At 41.7% G+C, this 20,790-nt stretch overlaps 1 protein-coding gene across 1 annotated transcript in view; it reads left to right on the forward strand.

Annotated features, from left to right (window-relative positions):
- LOC126274964 (pyruvate kinase-like) overlaps positions 1-20,790 on the forward strand; it is a 194,926-nt gene that overhangs the window by 15,482 nt on the left and 158,654 nt on the right. Inside the window, exons 4-5 of the mRNA XM_049977162.1 lie at positions 8,941-9,267; positions 20,608-20,754. Of these exons, the coding sequence (XP_049833119.1) occupies positions 8,941-9,267; positions 20,608-20,754 (474 nt within the window). The remainder of the gene's footprint in view (positions 1-8,940; positions 9,268-20,607; positions 20,755-20,790) is intronic.

Here is a 20,790-nt window from a genome sequence, read left to right on the forward strand (position 1 = left end):
TAAACATCACCCTACAGAAGGCGTCGTACACTTAAATGATTTGTTATAACGTTCTTCACTCTCCGATGGATGGTTACCGTTGGTTGCCGTTTGGCAACTAAGAAATGAATAGAAACACCCTGGTTCTTCTTGGAGCCATTTGGTAATAACGTGCTACTGTTCTCGTTACCCTTACGCAAGTCGTAAGGACATTAATGCTGCACTAGTCACTTGCCTATGCGCGGTGCTTATATACCCACGTCGGAGTCGCGTTGTGATGCATATGTGCTGCAGCAACACCCTCAAACGGAAACTTTGTGATCGCACCTCGTATTTTACTAAGAAAAACTGACGTTCTGATCTATCTATGAAACGTAACAGTTTATGTTATAAGACGATTCATACTCCGCAAGCCACGTAAAGGTGTGTGGCGGAGGGTACTTCTGGTACCCCTAACTGATCCTCCATTCCCTGTTCCATTCGCTGACGGCGCGTGGGGAGAATGCATGCTGGCAAGCCTCCGTATTAGCTCTAATCTCTCGAATTTGCTCGTTGTGCCATTTCATTGTTTGGATGAGCTGAATATGCGGTCTGCAGACTGAAATTTTTGGTTGGATCTTTAGGTGTACTCGGATGATAAATCCATAGATCGGTGCCCCGCGAAAGTCAAAGGCACGCTTCATACTTGCAATTTACGAGAAACGTCGTTTAGGTATTTTTTGCTGTAACAGCGATTGTTTCCTGCCCGCTTGAGTATCTTGTGGGCAGTGATACGGAGAATGAGGAACCATCGAGACGTTTCCACAGTTTCGCATACCCACGCGGATGGCGGAGGCCCAGCTACGGCGACGTGTCCGGCCACTGCAGCGTATGTGCGGCGGCCGGAAGCGGCAGGAGGCGGCCGGTGCACGCCGATAAGGCGGGTCTGCGCGCAGCCGATTGCGCAGCTCTTCCTATCTTGCGGTCGCTGACAGTTTTGCAACCGCAGTTTCCTCCAAACGTGCCGCAGATAGGCTCTGCAGAAAAGTCCGGTGAGCCTTCCATGCTCGCGTCTCTCTATGATTCACGGTAGTGAGGCCGAAATGACGCAGACTCCCAGGAAGCAGACGACGTAATGGGAGGATTACTCCGACATTCACGCGGAACTTAACATACTCGACCAACGCAGTGTCTCACTTCCTCAAGTGTCCGGAAGCATTCTAATTTAGCCATCTTCATGGTATATTTAGCTATTACAAATGAACATTTAGGTGAGATCCATAGTAGGCTCCATTCAAAACATACATGTTGCAGTTTAATTATATGAATTGATGAAGGAAGCAACTGTTAGTAGATAGATGATGATAATTAACGACTATTTAATACGACAGTCAATAGTTTCAGTTTACTAAGTGGTAAAGTGTCTTTTGCTTTTCGAATCGTAAAGCTGCGAAGTATGTGTAACAGTATTTGATAGAGTTGTTCAACATGCTATAACAAGATATCTTCAGTTTTCTGCCGCTTGAATAAAGAGAAAAACATATTCACGTATATCACTTAACGAACTGTTTGAATGTGTTTAATGAAGAACGACGTTTGCTGTAGCAGTTTACGTATGTGTCACATTGCTGTACATCCAAATGACATGGCTGGTTTTAAATAAAATGTACTTAGTTTTCTTACTGTATACTCAAAATCAAACCAATTGTGTGGAGATCTACAGTTTAGCTTTTACTCAAATTCACGGTTCAAAAACGCGTCATTTTACTGCGCAGATGATTCATTTATTTTGAAACACATACCTTTTTTACATTACTCAGCAGTTAGATGGTTTTGCAGCCTGGGCGCGGGGGAGGGGGTCATCAAGCTACCCTACATCACAAGAAAAATTCACAAGAAAAACTGTTATGGTTACAGCAAGTTATGTTCCACAAATCAGTGCGGGGGAAATCAAAATATGATAAAGTCGCTAAAAAAATATTGTGCTTGATCAGTATGCAAAATATATCTAAAAAAGTCATTGTATTTCGCCAAAAGCAACTGCACTCTCCACTTTATTTCTCGAAGGCAGTTTCAATCACATCACCATTTTCAGTCGACCAATACACAAGCACACACTCATAACACACACAAAATACATTCATGCATACAATGAGGTGACAAAAGTCATGGGATACCTCCTAATATTGTGTTGGACATGTTTTTACAAGCAGTAGCTCGACATGGTATGGACTCAACAAGTCATTTAAGTCCTTTGCAGAGATAGTGTGCCATGTTGGCTCCATACCTGTCCGTAATTGCGAAAGTGATGCAGGTGCAAGATTTTGTGCACGAACTGACCTCTCGATTTGTTGTTTTTGTTGTCTTCAGTCCTGAGACTGGTTTGATGCAGCTCTCCATGCTACTCTATCCTGTGCAAGCTTCTTCATGTCCCAGTACCTACTGCAACCTACATCCTTCTGAATCTGCTTAGTGTATTCATCTATTGGTCTCCCTCTACGATTTTTACCATCCATGCTGCCCTCCAATGCTAAATTTGTGATCCCTTGATGCCTCAAAACATGACCTACCAACCGATCCCTTCTTCTAGTCAAGTTGTGCCACAAACTTCTCTTCTCCCCAATCCTATTCAATACCACCTTATTAGTTACGTGATCTATGCACCTTATCTTCAACATTCTTCTGTAGCACCACATTTCGAAAGCTTCTATTCTCTTCTTGTCCAAACTAGTTATCGTCCATGTTTCACTTCCATACATGGCTACACTCCAAACAATTACTTTCAGAAACGACTTCCTGATACATAAATCTATATTCGATGTTAACAAATTTCTCTTCTTCAGAAACGCTTTCCTTGCCATTGCCAGTCTACATTTTATATCCTCTCTACTTCGACCATCATCAGTTATTTTACTTCCTAAATAGCAAAACTCCTTTACTACTTTAAGTGTCGCATTTCCTAATCTAATTCACTCAGCATCACCCGATTTAATTTGACTACATTCCATTATCCTCGTTTTGCTTTTGTTGATTTTCACCTAATATCCTCCATTCAAGACAGTGTCCATTCCGTTCAACTGCTCTTCCAAGTCCTTTGCCGTCTCTGACAGAATTACAATGTCATCGGCGAACCTCAAAGTTTTCACTTCTTCTCCATGAATTTTAACACCTACTCCAAATTTTTCTTTTGTTTCCTTTACTGCTTGCTCAATATACAAGTTGAATAACATCGGGGAGAGGCTACAACCCTGTCTCACTCCCTTCCCAACCACTGCTTCCCTTTCATGCCCCTCGACTCTTATGACTGCCACCTGGTTTCTGTACAAATTGTAAATAGCCTTTCGCTCCCTGTATTTTACCCCTGCCACCTTCAGAATTTGAAAGAGAGTATTCCAGTCAACATTGTCAAAAGCTTTCTCTAAGTCTACAAATGCTAGAAACGTAGGTTTGTCTTTTCTTAGTCTTTCTTCTAGGATAAGTCGTAAGGTCAGTATTGCCTCAAGTGTTCCAACATTTCTACGGAATCCAAACTGATCCTCCCCGAGGTCCGCATCTACCAGTTTTTCCATTCGTCTGTAAAGAATTCGCGTTAGTATTTTGCAGCTGTAACTTATTAAACTGATATTTCGGTAATTTTCACATCAGTCAGCACCTGCTTTCCTTGGGATTGGAATTATTATATTCTTCTTGAAGTCTGAGGGTATTTCGCCTGTCTCATACATCTTGCTCACTAGCTCGTAGAGTTTTGTCATGACTGGCTCTCCCAAGGCCGTCAGTAGTTCTAATGGAATGTTGTCTACTCCGGGGGCCTTGTTTCGACTCAGGTTCTTTTATGTGCCATAAATGCTCGATAGGATTCATGTCGGGCGATGCGCGTAGCCACATTAGTCGATCGCAATGTCGGGATAGTCCTTCAAACAAATCGTGAACAGTTGTGATGCTATGTCATGGCGCATTGTCAGCCACAAAAATTCCATGGTTGTTTGGGAACATGAAGTCCACGAATGGCTGAAAATGGTCTTCAAGTAACTGAAAATAAATATTTCCAGTCAATGGTGGTTTCTCGTGATCCAGAGGACAGGGTCCATTTAGTATAAACACAGCCCACACCATTATGGATCCACCACTAGCTTGCCCAGTGCGTTGTTGACAACTAGGATATATGGCTTCGTGGAGTCTGTGCCATAATCGAACCCTACTATCAGTTCTTACCATCTGGAATGGGGGACTCATCTGACCACTTCACGGTATTCCAGTCGTCTAGGATCCAACCGAAATGGTCACGAGTCCGGGAGAGGTACTGCAGGCGATGTGCCGTTAGCAAAGGTACTGGCGTCGGTCATCTGCTGCTATATTCCATTAACACCAAATTTCGCCACACTGTCCTATCAGATATATTCACCGAACGTCACCCATTGATTTCTGCGGTTATTTCACTCAGGGTTGCTGGTCTGTTAGCACTGACAACTATTAAGCAAACGCAACTGCTCTCAGTCGTTAAGTGAAGGCCGTCGCCATTGCGCTGTTCGAGGTGAGAGGTAATGCCTGAAATTTGGTATTCTCGGCATATTCTTGACAATGTGGGTCTCGGAATATTGAATTCCCTAACGAATTCCGGAACGGAATGTCACGCGTCTAGGTCCAACTACCATTCTGTGTTCAGAGTCTATTATTGCCATCCCATGTTGTCACCTCAGTGTGTGTGCAAATTGCTAATCCCTGACTCATTTCGTCCGAGGTGGAGCAAATAAAATTGGCCTGGAGAATAGAGTAACCGCACACTGACAGATCAGATGACCTGGGTGGCCAGTTAGGGCCGCAACCAGACTGACCTCTGCTAAAAACTCCGTCAAGCGTGAAGATCGTGTAAATATATTACATGATTCGGCTGGCTGTATGGGCAGTTGCTTCATTATGTTGGAAGTAACTGTAGGTGTTCTCCACCTCTGATAATGCTGACACAAACCGTTTGGAATTGTAAATGGTTGCGAAAACACACTTGACCTCTTAGCCACAAATAATCCTGATCTAATAGAGAGCGTCATGACGGATACAGGGATTAGTGAACACAAGGTCATTGAAGTGAGGCTCAAAACCACATCAACCAAAACCACTAAAAATAAACGTAAATTATATCTATTTAAAACAGCAGATAAAAATTCGCTTGATGCCTTCCTAAGAGAGAGTCTCCATTCTTTCCAAGCTAATTATGTAAGTGTAGACCAGATATGGCTCAAATTCAAAGGTACAGCATCGACAGTAATAAATAGATTCATACAGAATAAGTGGATAACAGACGGGACTGATCCACCATAGTACACAAAACACGTCAGAACACTGTTGCAGAAGCAACGAATAAAAGCATGCCAAATTCAGAAGAAAGCAAAATCCCCAAGACTACTAAGTTTCATAGAAGCTCGAAATTTAGTCCGGACGTCAATGCGAAATGCTTTTAACAATTTCCAAAATGAAACACTGCCTCAAAATATGGTAGAAAACACAGAGAGATTGTGGTCGTATGTAAAGTACACCAGTGGCAAAAAACAGTCAATACCGTCACTGCGCGATAGCGATGGAAATATTACAGATGATGGAGCCACTAAAGCAGAGTACTAAATACAGTTTTCCGCAATTCCTTCACGAAAGAAGATGAAGTAAATATTCCAGAATTCGAAACCAGAAGAGCTGTTAGCATGAGTGACATAAAAGTAGATATCTTAGGTGTTGCGAAATAAAACAAATCACTTAAGAAAGGCAAGTCTTTCGGTCCAGATGGTATATTAATCAGGTTCCTTTCAGAGTATGGAGACACAATAGCGCATTTGGTTGGTTTGGGAGATTAAAGGGACCAGACTGCTACGGTCATCGGTCCCTCAATAGCGCCTTTCTTAGCAGTCAGATACAACCGCTCACTTGACGAAAGGTCTGATCCTAAAGACTGGAAAGTAGCACAGGTCACACCAATATTCAAGATAGGAAATAAGAGTAACCCATTGAATTACAGACCCATATCACTGACTTCAATTTGCAGTTGGATTTTGGAGCATATACTGTACTCGAACTTTAAGAATAACCTTGAAGAAAATGACTTATTCAAAAATGGTTCAAATGGCTCTGAGCACTATGGGACTTAACATCTGTGGTCATCAGTCCCCTAGAACTTAGAACTACTTAAACCTAACTAACCTAAGGACATCACACACATACATGCCCGAGGCAGGATTCGAACCTGCGACCGTAGCGGTCCGCGGCGCCTGAACCACTAGACCACCGCGGCCGGCAAAATGACTTATTGATACTTAACCAGCACGGATTCAGAAAATAACGTTCTTGTGCAACACAGCTAGCTCTTTGTTCCAATGAAGTAATGAATGCTGTCGACAAGGGATTTCATATCGATTCCATATTCCTACATTTCCAGAAGGCTTTTGATACCGTTCCTCGCAAGCGACTATTAATCAAATTGCATGCATATGGGGTATCGTCTCAGTTGTGTGACTGGATGCGTGATTTCCTCACAGAGAGATCACAGTTCATAGTGATAGACGGTAAATCATCGAGTAGAATAGAAGTGATATCTAACGTTCTGCAAGGTAGTGTCATAGGCAATCTGCTGTTCCTGATATACATAAATGATCTAGGTGAAAATGTGAGCAGCCCCCTTAGGTTGTTTGCAGATGATGCTGTAATATAGCATTTAGTAAAATCATAAGACGATCAATTTCAATTACAAAATGATGTAGAGAGAATTTCTGTATGGTGCGAAAAGTGGCAATTGGCGCTAAAGAAAGAAAAGTGCGAGGTCATCCACATGGGCACTAAAGGAAATCCGATAAATTTAGGGTATCCGATAAATCGCATAAATTCGACTAAATACCTAGGAATTCAATTACGAGCAATTTAAATTGGAAAGACCACATAGATAATATTGTGGGGAAGCGAAACAGAGACTGCATTTTCTTACACAACACTTAGAAGATGCGACAAACCACTAAAGAGACAGCCTACATTACACTTGTCCGTCCTCTGCTGGAATATTGCTGTGCGGTGTGTGGTCCTTACCAGGTCTGATTGACAGAGAACATGGAAAAAGTGAAAAGAATGGCAGCTCGTTTCGTGTTATCGCGCAACAGGGGTGAGAATGTCACTGATATGATACGCGAGTTGGGGTGGCAGTCACTGAAACAAAGGCGGTTTTCTTTGCGGCGAGATCTGTTTACGAAATTTCAATCACCAATTTCCCGGCGGCCGCGGTGGTCTCGCGGTTCTAGGCGCGCAGTCCGGAACCGTGCGACTGCTACGGTCGCAGGTTCGAATCCTGCCTCGGGCATGGATGTGTGTGATGTCCTTAGGTTAGTTAGGTTTAAGTAGTTCTAAGTTCTAGGGGACTAATGACCACAGCAGTTGAGTCCCATAGTGCTCAGAGCCATTTGAACCAATTTCCTCTTCCGAATGCGAAAATATTTTGTTGACCCACCTACGTAGGGAGAAATGATCAAAATAATAATAAAATAAGAGAAATCAGAGCTCGAACTGAAAGATTTAGGTGTTACTTTTTCTCACGCGCCATTAGAGAGTGGAATGGTAGAGAAGTAGTATGTTAATGGCTCGATGAACACTCTGCCAGGCGCTTAAGTGTGAATTGCAGAGTAACCATGTAGATGTAGATGTAGAAAAGTCAGGACTACGTTTATTTGCCCCAAACATGAAACCTGCGAATAAAAATAAAGGCCCGCATCTCGTGGTCGTGCGGTAGCGTTCCCGCTTCCCACGCCCGGTTTCCCGGGTTCGATTCCCGGCGGGATCGGGGATTTTCTCTGCCTCGTGATGGCTGGGTGTTGTGTGATGTCCTTAGGTTAGTTAGGTTTAAGTAGTTCTAAGTTCTAGGGGACTGATGACCATAGATGTTAAGTCCCATAGTGCTCAGAGCTATTAAAAATAAAGAAAAATGTTACTTTTATGCTGGCAGAACCTTGTTATATCACTCGTATAAACATTCTTTGTCTTAAACTCGTTGCTTGCATTGGACATAATACACTAAATGATTACTGACACTGGCCGATATGGAACGATCAGTCGATCAGTGATGTTGGATCAGCTAGTATCTGCTTACTTTCGGAACTAGCGATAGTGATTCATCACTACCGGAACACAGGAAAGCTACCCAAAATACATTTATGTAATATTTTTGTATAACGCTGTAAACGTGTGATAAGGTTTCTAAGATAGGGCATAATTATGATGGGTACGGGTACAACTGCAACAATTCTGAAGTCCATATGTAAAATTAAAAGAACGTATACGTTATGCAAGTTTTGGCACTGTGTCAGAAAACATAACACATTAAAATACGTCACTACAGCTATTGAACTGGAACATAGATGCGTGGTCAACCTCTTAAAAAGGAATAGGGTTCATGGCAACAAACTTAGCACCACAACTGTGTTTTCGCTTTAACCAGTTTCTTTCCAAATAGTAATGTGAATTTAGAAAATAGCAGTGAAATAACTCGTTTTTAAATGTTCAATTCTGCAAATTCCGGGAAAGTTTGCGATTCACTAACTTACCTCGTGTACCTGGCACGAGCATTAAGATATGTATCCCCGATTTCAGGTGCCGTTGGTAGCACACTGAGGAGGAAGATAGGCTGAGTCAGTTTCCGTCTCCTGGGAACTTAGTTTAACGAACATTAACTTATTAAGATTAAACATTAAAAATTATTTTATCTTTGCATTGAGTGATAAGGCAGAGCTCTCGTAGGTGTGAGTAGTTACATCCGAAAACATGCTGGAATTAGCAAGAATACTGGCAGGTACTTGGTAGTGGGCGGATTTTTCGTGATGAGACTGGAATATTTTTTTTTTTTTTTTCTTCGAAATTTGTGGTACGGTCTTATGGGACCAAACTGCTGAGGTCATCGGTCCCTGAGGAGACATGTATGGCAGTACCCAGACGACCATCGAAGTTGGTGTGGTGTTGCAGTACGCGGAGTCGAGCACGGCGGAGCACCTGTACGTGGACTACGGGAACATCACGAACGTGGTGACAGTGGGCGACCGCGTCTTCATCGACGACGGGCTCATCTCGCTGATGGTGCGCAACGTGTCCGAGGACGCGGTGCAGTGCGAGGTGGAGAACGGCGGGAAGCTGGGCAGCCGCAAGGGCGTCAACCTGCCGGGCGTGCCCGTGGACCTGCCCGGCGTCTCCGAGAAGGACGCCGGCGACCTGCGCTTCGGCGTCGAGCAGGGCGTCGACATGATCTTCGCCTCCTTCATCCGCAACGCGCAGACCGTCCGCGACGTGCGCGACGTGAGTGAGCGGGCAGCTTTTCTTAACATCGCTCCTAGCACACCCTGTACACGTTTCCCATCCTCGTCCAGACTCAGTCTCCCACTCTACAGCTGTGCCTCTCTTGTTTTGAAATGCCCTGCAACGTTTGAACTGTGCATCGGTCAAGATTCGCACCCAGAACTTTGTCTTATGCGGACAGTGCTTTTACCCACTGCGCTATTCACACAAAGTCCACGGAATCTGTAAAGTCCAAGATCCATTTTGCAAAAGATCTCGTAGGCAGGGGCTAAGCCATTTTTCCATAATGTTCTCCTTTTACAGTACAGCCAAGTGTGAAGGAGCGTTTCTCTGAAATTTTGGGAAGTAGGAGAGAGGTTTCACACTGAATATTCACTGACTGTGGCTAACAAGCGGACAGTACAAACTTCCCCTCACCGATCTGATTCACAGTGACAGGAATTGTAGGGCGCGACTAGGAATTCAACGTATATGAACAGGAAGACACAATTCTCAACCATTCTCCAGAAGATCGAGTTAAATTTTTTTTGGCATGCTTATATACTTTGTATAATCGCAAGTATTCAAGCAGTCCGTTTCCGAGCGAGTAAGGTCGTAGCTTCACAAGTGGGTGATCCCTAAATAGAATCTGGCTATTGGTACTTTTCTTATTCCTGCATTATTCTGTCAGCAGACTTGTTATGACAGTGCAAATTATCAATATTCAACTATTCATTTATTATTTTTGTAATATTTATCCTGAAACAGGGAAAAAAGTTTTTGTAAGGAAACTGAAAATTACAAAACAATACATAAGAACTTTCAGTCAAATTAGTACAATCATTACATTTATATTACTGTACCTACGTTTGTGACAAGTATAATATATAACGTATTGAGCGCTGGACGACTCATACTCATCGTAGAAATATGGAAAACAATAAACGTGTGATGAACGAGAAATTTTTGCATATGCATGATTTCTCATTATGTCTGTTGCAAAACACGCGTGGTTTACATTCATATATGATTCTGGGTCATCACACAATTAAATGGTGCACTACGCATATCGAAGCACATCACTCAATATTCTTACAGATGACTGATGGCGTACTGTTGATGGAATTCTTATGCAGCCTTCTCTAGAAGCTATCTTTCTATTCTGTTAGATGTAGTACAGGCAATTTTGTAGCCGCCGTATCAGGTTATTCGCCTGCGTGTAAAAATAAACGTCGCAAGGCTGCACCAGTGGAGTTATTTTATTTGATTATTTTAAGAGGGTATTTTATTATTTTTAATAAGGTATCGGTAGCTAGATTCGATGCAGGTGAAACTTCCTCAAGTAAAATATGTGATAAGGTCTTATGGGACCAAACTTCTGAGGTCATCGGTCCCTAAGCTTACACACTACTTAATCTAACTTAAACGAACTTACGCTAAGGACAACACACACACCCATGCCCGAGGGAGGATTTGAACCTTCGACGGGGGGAGCCGCGCGTGCGGTGACAAGGCGCCCTAGAGCGCGGGGCTACCCTGCGCGCCGCGTTACTTTGATTAGCCTTAAGTTAATCGTCTTATTGAATTGAGTGGGTCATTAATTAGGGTACAGAGTGGTATTTTTTCTGTAATAGTATCAATGCATTTATCATAGCTAAAATTCGTAAGCGTTACAAATGATGCAGGGAGGAAAATGATTGGACAAAACAAGAGCTTAGTCAGTTGAATGAACCTGAACTGTCAGGGACAGATTGGGATATTCCATTGTTTTTCCATTGCATTGTCCACCAAGAAGCATTATTCTACAGAATTCTTTCATGGAAGGAAGTAATAGACATCGTGGTATCAACTGTAAAGTTCATCAGAAAAAATGTATTATACGTTTCAAATTGCAAAAGTTTGTCAGATAGGGAAGCAGATCATTGAGATGTCCTGTACCATTCTGAAGTGAGATGGTTAAGTAAAGGAGCAATACTGAAAAGATTTTGACCTGAGGAAAGAAATCAGCACATATATGATATAAAAGGTAAATGTCTTCAAAGACTTACATATCTTCAGTGGTTAATAGGCCTTGGATTTTTGACGGATTTAACTACTGAGCTAAACATGCTGAATATGAAGATACAAGAAAAAATAAATTAATATTTTATATGCACACAGACGTAAGGTAAGTCAAAATGAGAAACATTCTGTAAATAAAACATACTGGCGAGGAAATGGTGGATAATTTCCAAACAGAAAAAGAAAAAAAAAATGTCGAGGAAGCTGGAATAAATTTTCGTTGACAAAAGTAACAAAATGAAATGATTTTAACAAGAGATTTCAACTAGAGATATTGTGGCTTCGAGAATGTTTCTGGTAAACTGCAGTTTTTTGCAAACCCTCTTGCATGTGCTATTGATGATGTACCGAGTAATTTAAAAATCAGTATGACTGACCTTTTAGTCTAATGACACTCAAAACATTATTTCTATGAAGTCAATAATCTTGTTAAATTTTATGGTAGTTGGCCATCTAATTGGAAGAACTGAGATGGTCTGCTCAGCAAATAATTACAGTTTTTGGCAGCACTTTCTTACGTGAGCAAATTTGTTAATTCTCAATTACAGAAAAAATAAATATTGTCCTCGTTCCGCAGATGAGAATTTGAATGCTATTGCAAATTTCAACGACAGAAACGAAAGCAAACATCCGGCAAGCAGCCAGTCAAATATAGTCTCAGAAATCACTTTAAATTTTGGTTCGACTCGCATGTGTAATTATTTTGAAGCTCTCACTTACTGTTTTGTCTCATTTTCTATTCGTTATTGTTCCTACTTATTAATTAAATGATGATAAATAAAATGTAAAAGTAAATGTATGTGCTTTTGCATTTCTAATATCATCGTATAGTTGTAGGTACACAACATTTTTAAGAAGTGTGGCCCGCCTTTATTTCATTTTACCGCTATACGACCTTACTTTCAGAAGGTTGCCGATCCCTGGGCTAAGCCAGTTTTCTGCAACAGCCTTTCTTCCGCCGGTGCTAGTTGCGCAAGGTATGCATGAGAGCTTTAGTGATGTTGGGTAAGCTACGTAGGACAGTGGTACTGACGGAAATAAATCTATGAGTGCAAGTCATGAGTTGCGCCGGTAGGCTCACGTCCTGATCCGGCTTACAGTTTTAATCTGTTACGAAGTTTACTTATCATCATTTTGCCACTGTTGTTTCCTACGTGGCCGACACAATCTTGCAGCATTTCTTCCTGTCATTGTGCAATTTTTGATCTATAGTACTGTAAGTTGTTTTTCGAATCGTCACCAGATCTGTAGCTATTGTGACGGTTAATAAATCAAAAGGAGGTATGATCGACTCAGTAACCTCAACTGAAAATTATGTTAAAAGAAGTGGTGAAACCAAGTTAGTGGTGTATGACTGAAGATGACAGTCGGACTTCCTGTTATAACCACTACTTCCTGCCTCTGTCTTTAGATAAGTATTTGTTTACTTCGAAAGATGTTCTGGTCTCGTTGGCCGTGACAGCTTCGGAGATCTGACCCTATAGCAGGCGTTTTAGACGGGGAGTGTTTTAAGAGTGAAGAATTATGGGGAGGGTAAAGGTTACAGAAAATATATTGACTCAGCCAAAAAAAGAAATGCAAGGCAGCTTGTACAGTGCGGAAAAACCAGCAACGCACAATGTCGGATTATCAGTGACGATAGCCTCTTCTCCAAGAGAGAAAGAGTTTATAAAAAGAAGAACACAGGTAATTAATGAACAAGTCCGTTCTAGTACACCGAAAATCCTAACAGGACAAAAGAAAAAGAGGGAGAAACAGGATGGCCATGAAAGTAACCAAGACTCGTTGCATAGGCCGGCGTGTGCGGTAAGCTTACCAGAATTGCCTCGGAGTGCTGTTTACAGTTTTATCGCAGCAGCAGTCGAGTACATCTTATCGCGACGTGAACGAATAGCTACCACTATTAAACACTGCACGTCCGACACCAAGGTAGTGGAGGTCAGAGCATCCTATACACAAGCTAGGATGGCCGCAGACTTCTGCGCTAATCTTCACGAACGATCAACAGCCGGCAGACGAGAGGAGAGATTACGTAAGGGTGGGCCAGAGAGCGTGTCTTGGCTAGTTTTATGGCCTGGGTGGGGTGCACGGGGATGGATGTGCTAGTCTCCATCGCTACTTCTTTGTGGTGGGAAGGGAGGTGTCTTCCGAGCTCTTAGGTTGGTTATTCACTTGTACTGCCAACTTGAGGGAGCGGAGAAAAAACTTGTTCGTCGTGACTGCATCTTTTTGAGGTGCATTATGACTACCACGGCCTGCCATCTTGTTACTTTATACAGGCCGTAGTGCTCCACATAGACCTCATAACCAGTATCCATGGCCATGACCACGCAGCAAAATTGTGCTAGTCAGTTGAGGCCACTAGCACTGTTGCCCGTGCAACACCATGTGGTGTTGGGGCTGTGTGGAGTTCTTTTGTCTACACTTTGCTGTTATCCTCTATTTACTTGCAGCAGTTACACTTATTTTTTAAAGAAAAATACAGAAATTTGGAAGTAGGAAATTATGAATTTATATTATAATTTAAGAAGAGAATAAAAGAAGACAGGAAAGAGTAGATAAATATATCCCTTCACCAACACCGCCTGGGTCCTGGTATTGAACTTCAAGTCCACATGTGGTGCACCCCATTTTAATATTGTTCGCATGAACATTCCTCTTCGGGAAAAATCGATTTGTTCGGTCCATGCGGATGTAATCTATATTAGTGTTGTTTCTAAGACTTCTGTGTGAAGTTATGTTTGTTAGGTTACATAAAAACTACTATCACTAAGTCAGTTATTAAAAAAATTCTGCTTGGCTTTGAACAATGTCCTGGTTCAGTGTAACCCAATGAAGTATACACTGTTCCAATACTAACCTATTATTAATCTTGTAAACAGAGTTTTGTAGAGTAAAACTAGACTTTTTTGAGCAGTGAACCAATTAATTTTGTATAATTGCGTAAAATGCATGATCTATTTCTGTTGTGTATTTACACTCTCTGATTTTGCTTGCTTACTTTATATTAAATTGGTATTACATTCATATTATCACATTTACGATGATGTATTCACTTATGTAAATAGTTAAGTGTTGGTTACAGGTTTTGCCTTGGCCTCTTCTACGTTGGTGTTAAAACTTGCCTTCCCTGCTGTAACGACCGCTACTGTACCGTAAGTCAGTGGTGACTGTTTATTCTCTATCTTTTTCAGATGTTCATTTTCTAGTCTCAATCTAATGTTCTCTTCTTGCAGCTTCTCCAACTTTTCCCTCGCGTTGGGGAAGTTACTAACCTCTAGAACTGTGATCTGGTTCTTGAGTTTGTTATTCTCTTTGTTATTCTCCCCTTTTAGGATGTCACTCTGTCCCTCTAGACGGGCTCGTCTTGAAGCATCCAAGGACTCAACCTCCTGTTGCGCTATCGACCCAATCTGTACCTATAAACTTGCACGCAGTCTGGCGTTCTCATTATTTAGTGCCTGGACTTACCCTGCCAGTTGTGACTGGGCGAGAGTGAATATGATTAATCTGCGTTTCGATTTTTGTACACATGCCAGTGGCAATTTTTTAGCCCCCAGTTCCTGGGAAACTTCACCAACTATTTCATCTATGGCAGATAGTGTCACTTCTGTTGTACCAAATTCAGTGCTCAGAAGCTGCTGCTCCTCCATTTTCTGAGCACCTTTCTGCAATACAGAGCGCGTATCTCTTGTTATTGTCACAAATGAGTGTGTTGCTGATATTTTCTGCCACCGACGAGCTGCTGCTTGATCTGCTCCTAAATGGAGCAGAAGATGCAACTGTCGGCTGGGGCTACGTTTGTGGCTCCAGGTCTCACACGTGGGTACGAGAGTGGAACGGTACAAAGCAAAAGATCATGCATTGGCGTCTCAGCTACTTCGTTAATGGAAACAACAGGAGCCTATGTAGACTTAAATGCCTAACAGCGGCCACGCTAGTCCACAATATGTTTATTGGCTAAAGCTGCAGTGTTACAGCGCGATCTAAGTTTATGTACCACGCTCAAAATTAGATGTTTATACCACGAAGAGTCTTCGATCTGTGCACCACTAAAGGTTATGTCGTGATCCTTGTTAGTTCTCTGTACTACGATCAAGTACGTTCTCTGTACCATGGTAAAAGTACGTTCGCTGTAACACGATTGAAGTCCGTTCTATGAACCACCTTTCGGCGCGAACACAATCACGGACAGTTGTAGCCTTCACTTACTCTACAGAAAATCAAGGAACTCGCCACAACTATGAATTATACCTGCCTGTTCTTACTCAACTCTGGAAACTCTTTTATGCAGAAAAGTCATCCAGCTCAGAAGAAGACTTAAATGCTTGCTTACTTTATATTAAATTTGTATTACATTCACATTATCACATTTACGATGAAGTATTCATTTATGTAACTACTTAACAGTGTTGGTTACGTGTTTTGACTTGGCCTCTTCTACGTTAGTGTTAAAACTTGCCTTCCCTGCTGTAACGACCGCTACTGCACTGTAATAGTGACTATTTATTCTCTATCTCTTCCCCCCATGAACCATGGACCTTGCCGTTGGTGGGGAGGCTTGCGTGCCTCAGCGATACAGATGGCCGTACCGTAGGTGCAACCACAACGGAGGGGTATCTGTTGAGAGGCCAGACAAACGTGTGGTTCCTGAAGAGGGACAACAGCCTTTTCAATAGTTGCAGGGGCAACAGTCTGGATGATTGACTGATCTGGCCTTGCAACGTTAACCAAAACGGCCTTGCTGTGCTGGTACTGCGAACGGCTGAAAGCAAGGGGAAACTACAGCCGTAATTTTTCCCGAGGACATGCAGCTTTACGGTATGATTAAATGATGATGGCATCCTCTTGGGTAAAATATTCCGGAGGTAAAATAGTCCCCCATTCGGATCTCCGGGCGGGGACTACTCAGGAGGATGTCGTTATCAGGAGAAAGAAAACTGGCGTTCTACGGATCGGAGCGTGGAATGTCAGATCCCTTAATCGGGCAGGTAGGTTAGAAAATTTAAAAAGGGAAATGGATAGGTTAAAGTTAGATATAGTGGGAATTAGTGAAGTTCGGTGGCAGGAGGAACAAGACTTCTGGTCAGGTGACTACAGGGTTATAAACACAAAATCAAATAGGGGTAATGCAGGAGTAGGTTTAATAATGAATAGGAAAATAGGAATGCGGGTAAGCTACAACAAACAGCATAGTGAACGCATTATTGTGGCCAAGATAGATACGAAACCCACACCTACTACAGTAGTACAAGTTTATATGCCAACTAGCTCTGCAGATGACGGAGAAATTGAAGAAATGTACGATGAAATAAAAGAAATTATTCAGATAGTGAAGGGAGACGTAAATTTAATAGTAATGGGTGACTGGAATTCGAGTGTAGGAAAAGGGAGAGAAGGAAACATAGTAGGTGAATATGGATTGGGGCTAAGAAATGAAAGAGGAAGCCGCCTAGTAGAATTTTGCACAGAGCACAACTTAATCATAGCTAACACTTGGTTTAAGAATCATGAAAGAAGGTTGTATACGTGGAAGAACCCTGGAGATACTAAAAGGTATCAGATAGATTATATAATGGTAAGACAGAGATTTAGGAACCAGGTTTTAAGTTGTAAGACATTTCCAGGGGCAGATGTGGACTCTGACCACAATCTATTGGTTATGACCTGTAGATTAAAACTGAAGAAACTGCAAAAATGTGGGAAATTAAGGAGATGGGAGCTGGATAAACTGAAAGAACCAGAGGTTGTACAGAGTTTCAGAGAGAGCATAAGGGAACAATTGACAGGAATAGGGGAAAGAAATACAGTAGAAGAAGAATGGGTAGCTCTGAGGGATGTAGTAGTGAAGGCAGCAGAGGATAAAGTAGGTACAAAGACGAGGGCTGCTAGAAATCCTTGGGTAACAGAAGAAATATTGAATTTAATTGATGAAAGGAGAAAATATAAAAATGCAGTAAATGAAGCAGGCAAAAAGGAATACAAACGTCTCAAAAATGAGATCGACAGGAAGTGCAAAATGGCTAAACAGGGATGGCTAGAGGACAAATGTAAGGATGTAGAGGCTTATCTCACTAGGGGTAAGATAGATACAGCCTACAGGAAAATTAAAGAGACCTTTGGAGAGAAGAGAACCACGTGTATGAATATCAAGAGCTCAGATGGCAGCCCAGTTCTAAGCAAAGAAGGGAAGGCAGAAAGGTGGAAGGAGTATATAGAAGGTTTATACAAGGGTGATGTACTTGAGGACAATATTATGGAAATAGAAGAGGATGTAGATGAAGACGAAATGGGAGATACGATACTGCGTGAAGAGTTTGACAGAGCACTGAAAGACCTGAGTCGAAACAAGGCCCCCGGAGTAGACAACATTCCATTAGAACTACTGACGGCCTTGGGAGAGCCAGTCATGACAAAACTCTACCAGCTGGTGAGCAATATGTATGAGACAGGCGAAATACCCTCAGACTTCAAGAAGAATATAATAATTCCAATCCCAAAGAAAGCAGGTGCTGACAGATGTGAAAATTACCGAACTATCAGTTTAATAAGCCACGGCTGCAAAATACTAACGCGAATTCTTTACAGACGAATGGAAAAACTGGTAGATGCAGACCTCGGGGAGGATCAGTTTGGATTCCGTCGAAATGTTGGAACACGTGAGGCAATACTGACCTTACGACTTATCTTAGAAGAAAGATTAAGAAAAGGAAAACCTACGTTTCTAGCATTTGTAGACTTAGAGAAAGCTTTTGACAATGTTGACTGGAATACTCTTTTTCAAATTCTAAAGGTGGCAGGGGTAAAATACAGGGAGCGAAAGGCTATTTATAATTTGTACAGAAACCAGATGGCAGTAATAAGAGTCGAGGGGCATGAAAGGGAAGCAGTGGTTGGGAAAGGAGTGAGACAGGGTTGTAGCCTCTCCCCGATGTTATTCAATCTGTATATTGAGCAAGCAGTAAAGGAAACAAAAGAAAAATTTGGAGTAGGTATTAAAATTCATGGGGACGAAGTAAAAACTTTGAGGTTCGCCGATGACATTGTAATTCTGTCAGAGACGGCAAAGGACTTGGAAGAGCAGTTGAACGGAATGGACAGTGTCTTGAAAGGAGGATATAAGATGAACATTAACAAAAGCAAAACGAGGATAATGGAATGTAGTCCAATTAAATCGGGTGATGCTGAGGGAATTAGATTAGGAAATGAGACACTTAAAGTAGTAAAGGAGTTTTGCTATTTAGGAAGTAAAATAACTGATGATGGTCGAAGTAGAGAGGATATAAAATGTAGACTGGCAATGGCAAGGAAAGCATTTCTGAAGAAGAGAAATTTGTTAACATCGAATATAGATTTATGTATTAGGAAGTCGTTTCTGAAAGTATTTGTTTGGAGTGTAGCCATGTATGGAAGTGAAACATGGACGATAACTAGTTTGGACAAGAAGAGAATAGAAGCTTTCGAAATGTGGTGCTACAGAAGAATGCTGAAGATTAAATGGGTAGATCACGTAACTAATGTGGAGGTATTGAATAGGATTGGGGAGAAGAGAAGTTTGTGGCACAACTTGACTAGAAGAAGGGATCGGTTGGTAGGACATGTTTTGAGGCATCAAAGGATCACAAATTTAGCATTGGAGGGCAGCGTGGAGGGTAAAAATCGTAGAGGGAGACCGAGAGATGAGTACACTAAACAGATTCAGAAGGATGTAGGTTGCAGTAGGTACTGGGAGATGAAGCAGCTTGCACAGGATAGAGTAGCATGGAGAGCTGCATCAAACCAGTCTCAGACTGAAGACAACAACAACAACATTCTCTATCTTTTTCAGATGTTCATTTTCTAGTCTCAATCTAATGTTCTCTTCTTGCAGCTTCTCCAACTGGGTTATGATGACTAGTACACTTGCGAAAACGAAAGTACGCGAGGTGCAATCGACATACAGTGTATTTTCCAAGATTTTGGAGTAAACTATTACCAGATACACTAGTTAAACGATTGTCCAATGTATCACTGTCAAAATCGCACACAACTCTCGACCAAAGACGGAGTTGACACATGACCCCATCGAGAAAATTCGAGAAATTAGAGGTAATACAGAAATTTACCGACAATAATTATTCCCACACTTCTTCCGTAAATGGAACATGAAAGAAGGGATCAGATAGTGGTACCACAATAATCGTTCACCACACGGCGTCATTGTGTGCGGAGTATTGATGTAGAAACGATATGTTTCCTTTAATTGCCGTCTTATGATGATTTAGAAAATGATAACGTAGAGCGTTCTATTGATCCGAGCAGCCCAAAACTGGTAGTGTAGTGCCCAAAGGCTGATTTGTACCTTGGTTTGGACCAGATCGCAGTCGAAATGAACCAAACTTGACACTAAATATACGCCGAAGTAAGATTAGCTTATCAGTTCAAAGCCAGCTTAAAATCAATGTTCTTATTCCATGCTTAATCTAAAACGTATTTCATTTATACAATAGTAAGAGAGCTATATTTGCATTCATTGGTTACAATAACCGGGCCCTACGTTGCCGGAATGGATGAAGCACGGCTAACTAACATTGTATCATAGTGGCTGGTCGATTATAGACTGATAGCGATTGGTTTATGCAATTTACTGTCATGTATACCTCTGGGATTACTTGTTCGCAAGAAAACTCTCTGAAAAACTATTCATCTCAGCTGAAATACTTCATCGGTAAGGATGAAATCATTCAAATAAGCAAAGCGAAACGTCACAAACTAAAAAATAATGGTTGATATAGCGAGGTCGAGGCGTTGAAATGTTCCAGTGGTATCTAAGTTTGGACGCAACTGGGAATCTGTGAGTCCATCAGCGTTTATGGTAATGAAGTTTCAGCCATGCACCGATCAGGAGTGTTACGACATGTAGTGTTGGCGGCATGAATCTATTACAAAATGCCAACAGGTTATTGAGTCATTACCATCTACATCTAGCTGCTGTCTGTGCCTCCTACAGCGGTTACTCTGGTTGACAGAAAATAGCTACCAGTGGTGATATTACTCGACTGTAACTGCATAACTGATACCGGTATTTTCTAAGTAGGATAAAAACAGATTACAGTCATAACTAAATGCTTTTTACGTATCTAGTCTTGCCTACCATTTCCGCCAAACTAAAGGTGCTTCTTACTAAAATCGCTGATCGCAGTTAGTACGACGTAAATATTTCTTCTTTTGATGTATCAATGTTTCACTGTATATGCTTCACTGAGAACTTTGTGTTTTGCAGCATTTACATTTCTGTTCATATTTTTTGTTTCTGATCAGGTCCTTGGTGAAGATGGAGCTCGTATTATGATAATATCGAAGATAGAAAATCAACAAGGTATCGACAACGTTGACGAAATAATTGAAGAATCCGACGGCATCATGATCGCGAGAGGAGATATGGGCATCGAAATACCTCCGCAGAAGGTGAGGAATGTAATCAATGCATTGCGGTGTTTCCTT

This window comes from Schistocerca gregaria, chromosome 1, assembly GCF_023897955.1.
Source record: "Schistocerca gregaria isolate iqSchGreg1 chromosome 1, iqSchGreg1.2, whole genome shotgun sequence".
Classification (NCBI taxonomy): Eukaryota; Metazoa; Arthropoda; class Insecta; order Orthoptera; family Acrididae; genus Schistocerca; species Schistocerca gregaria.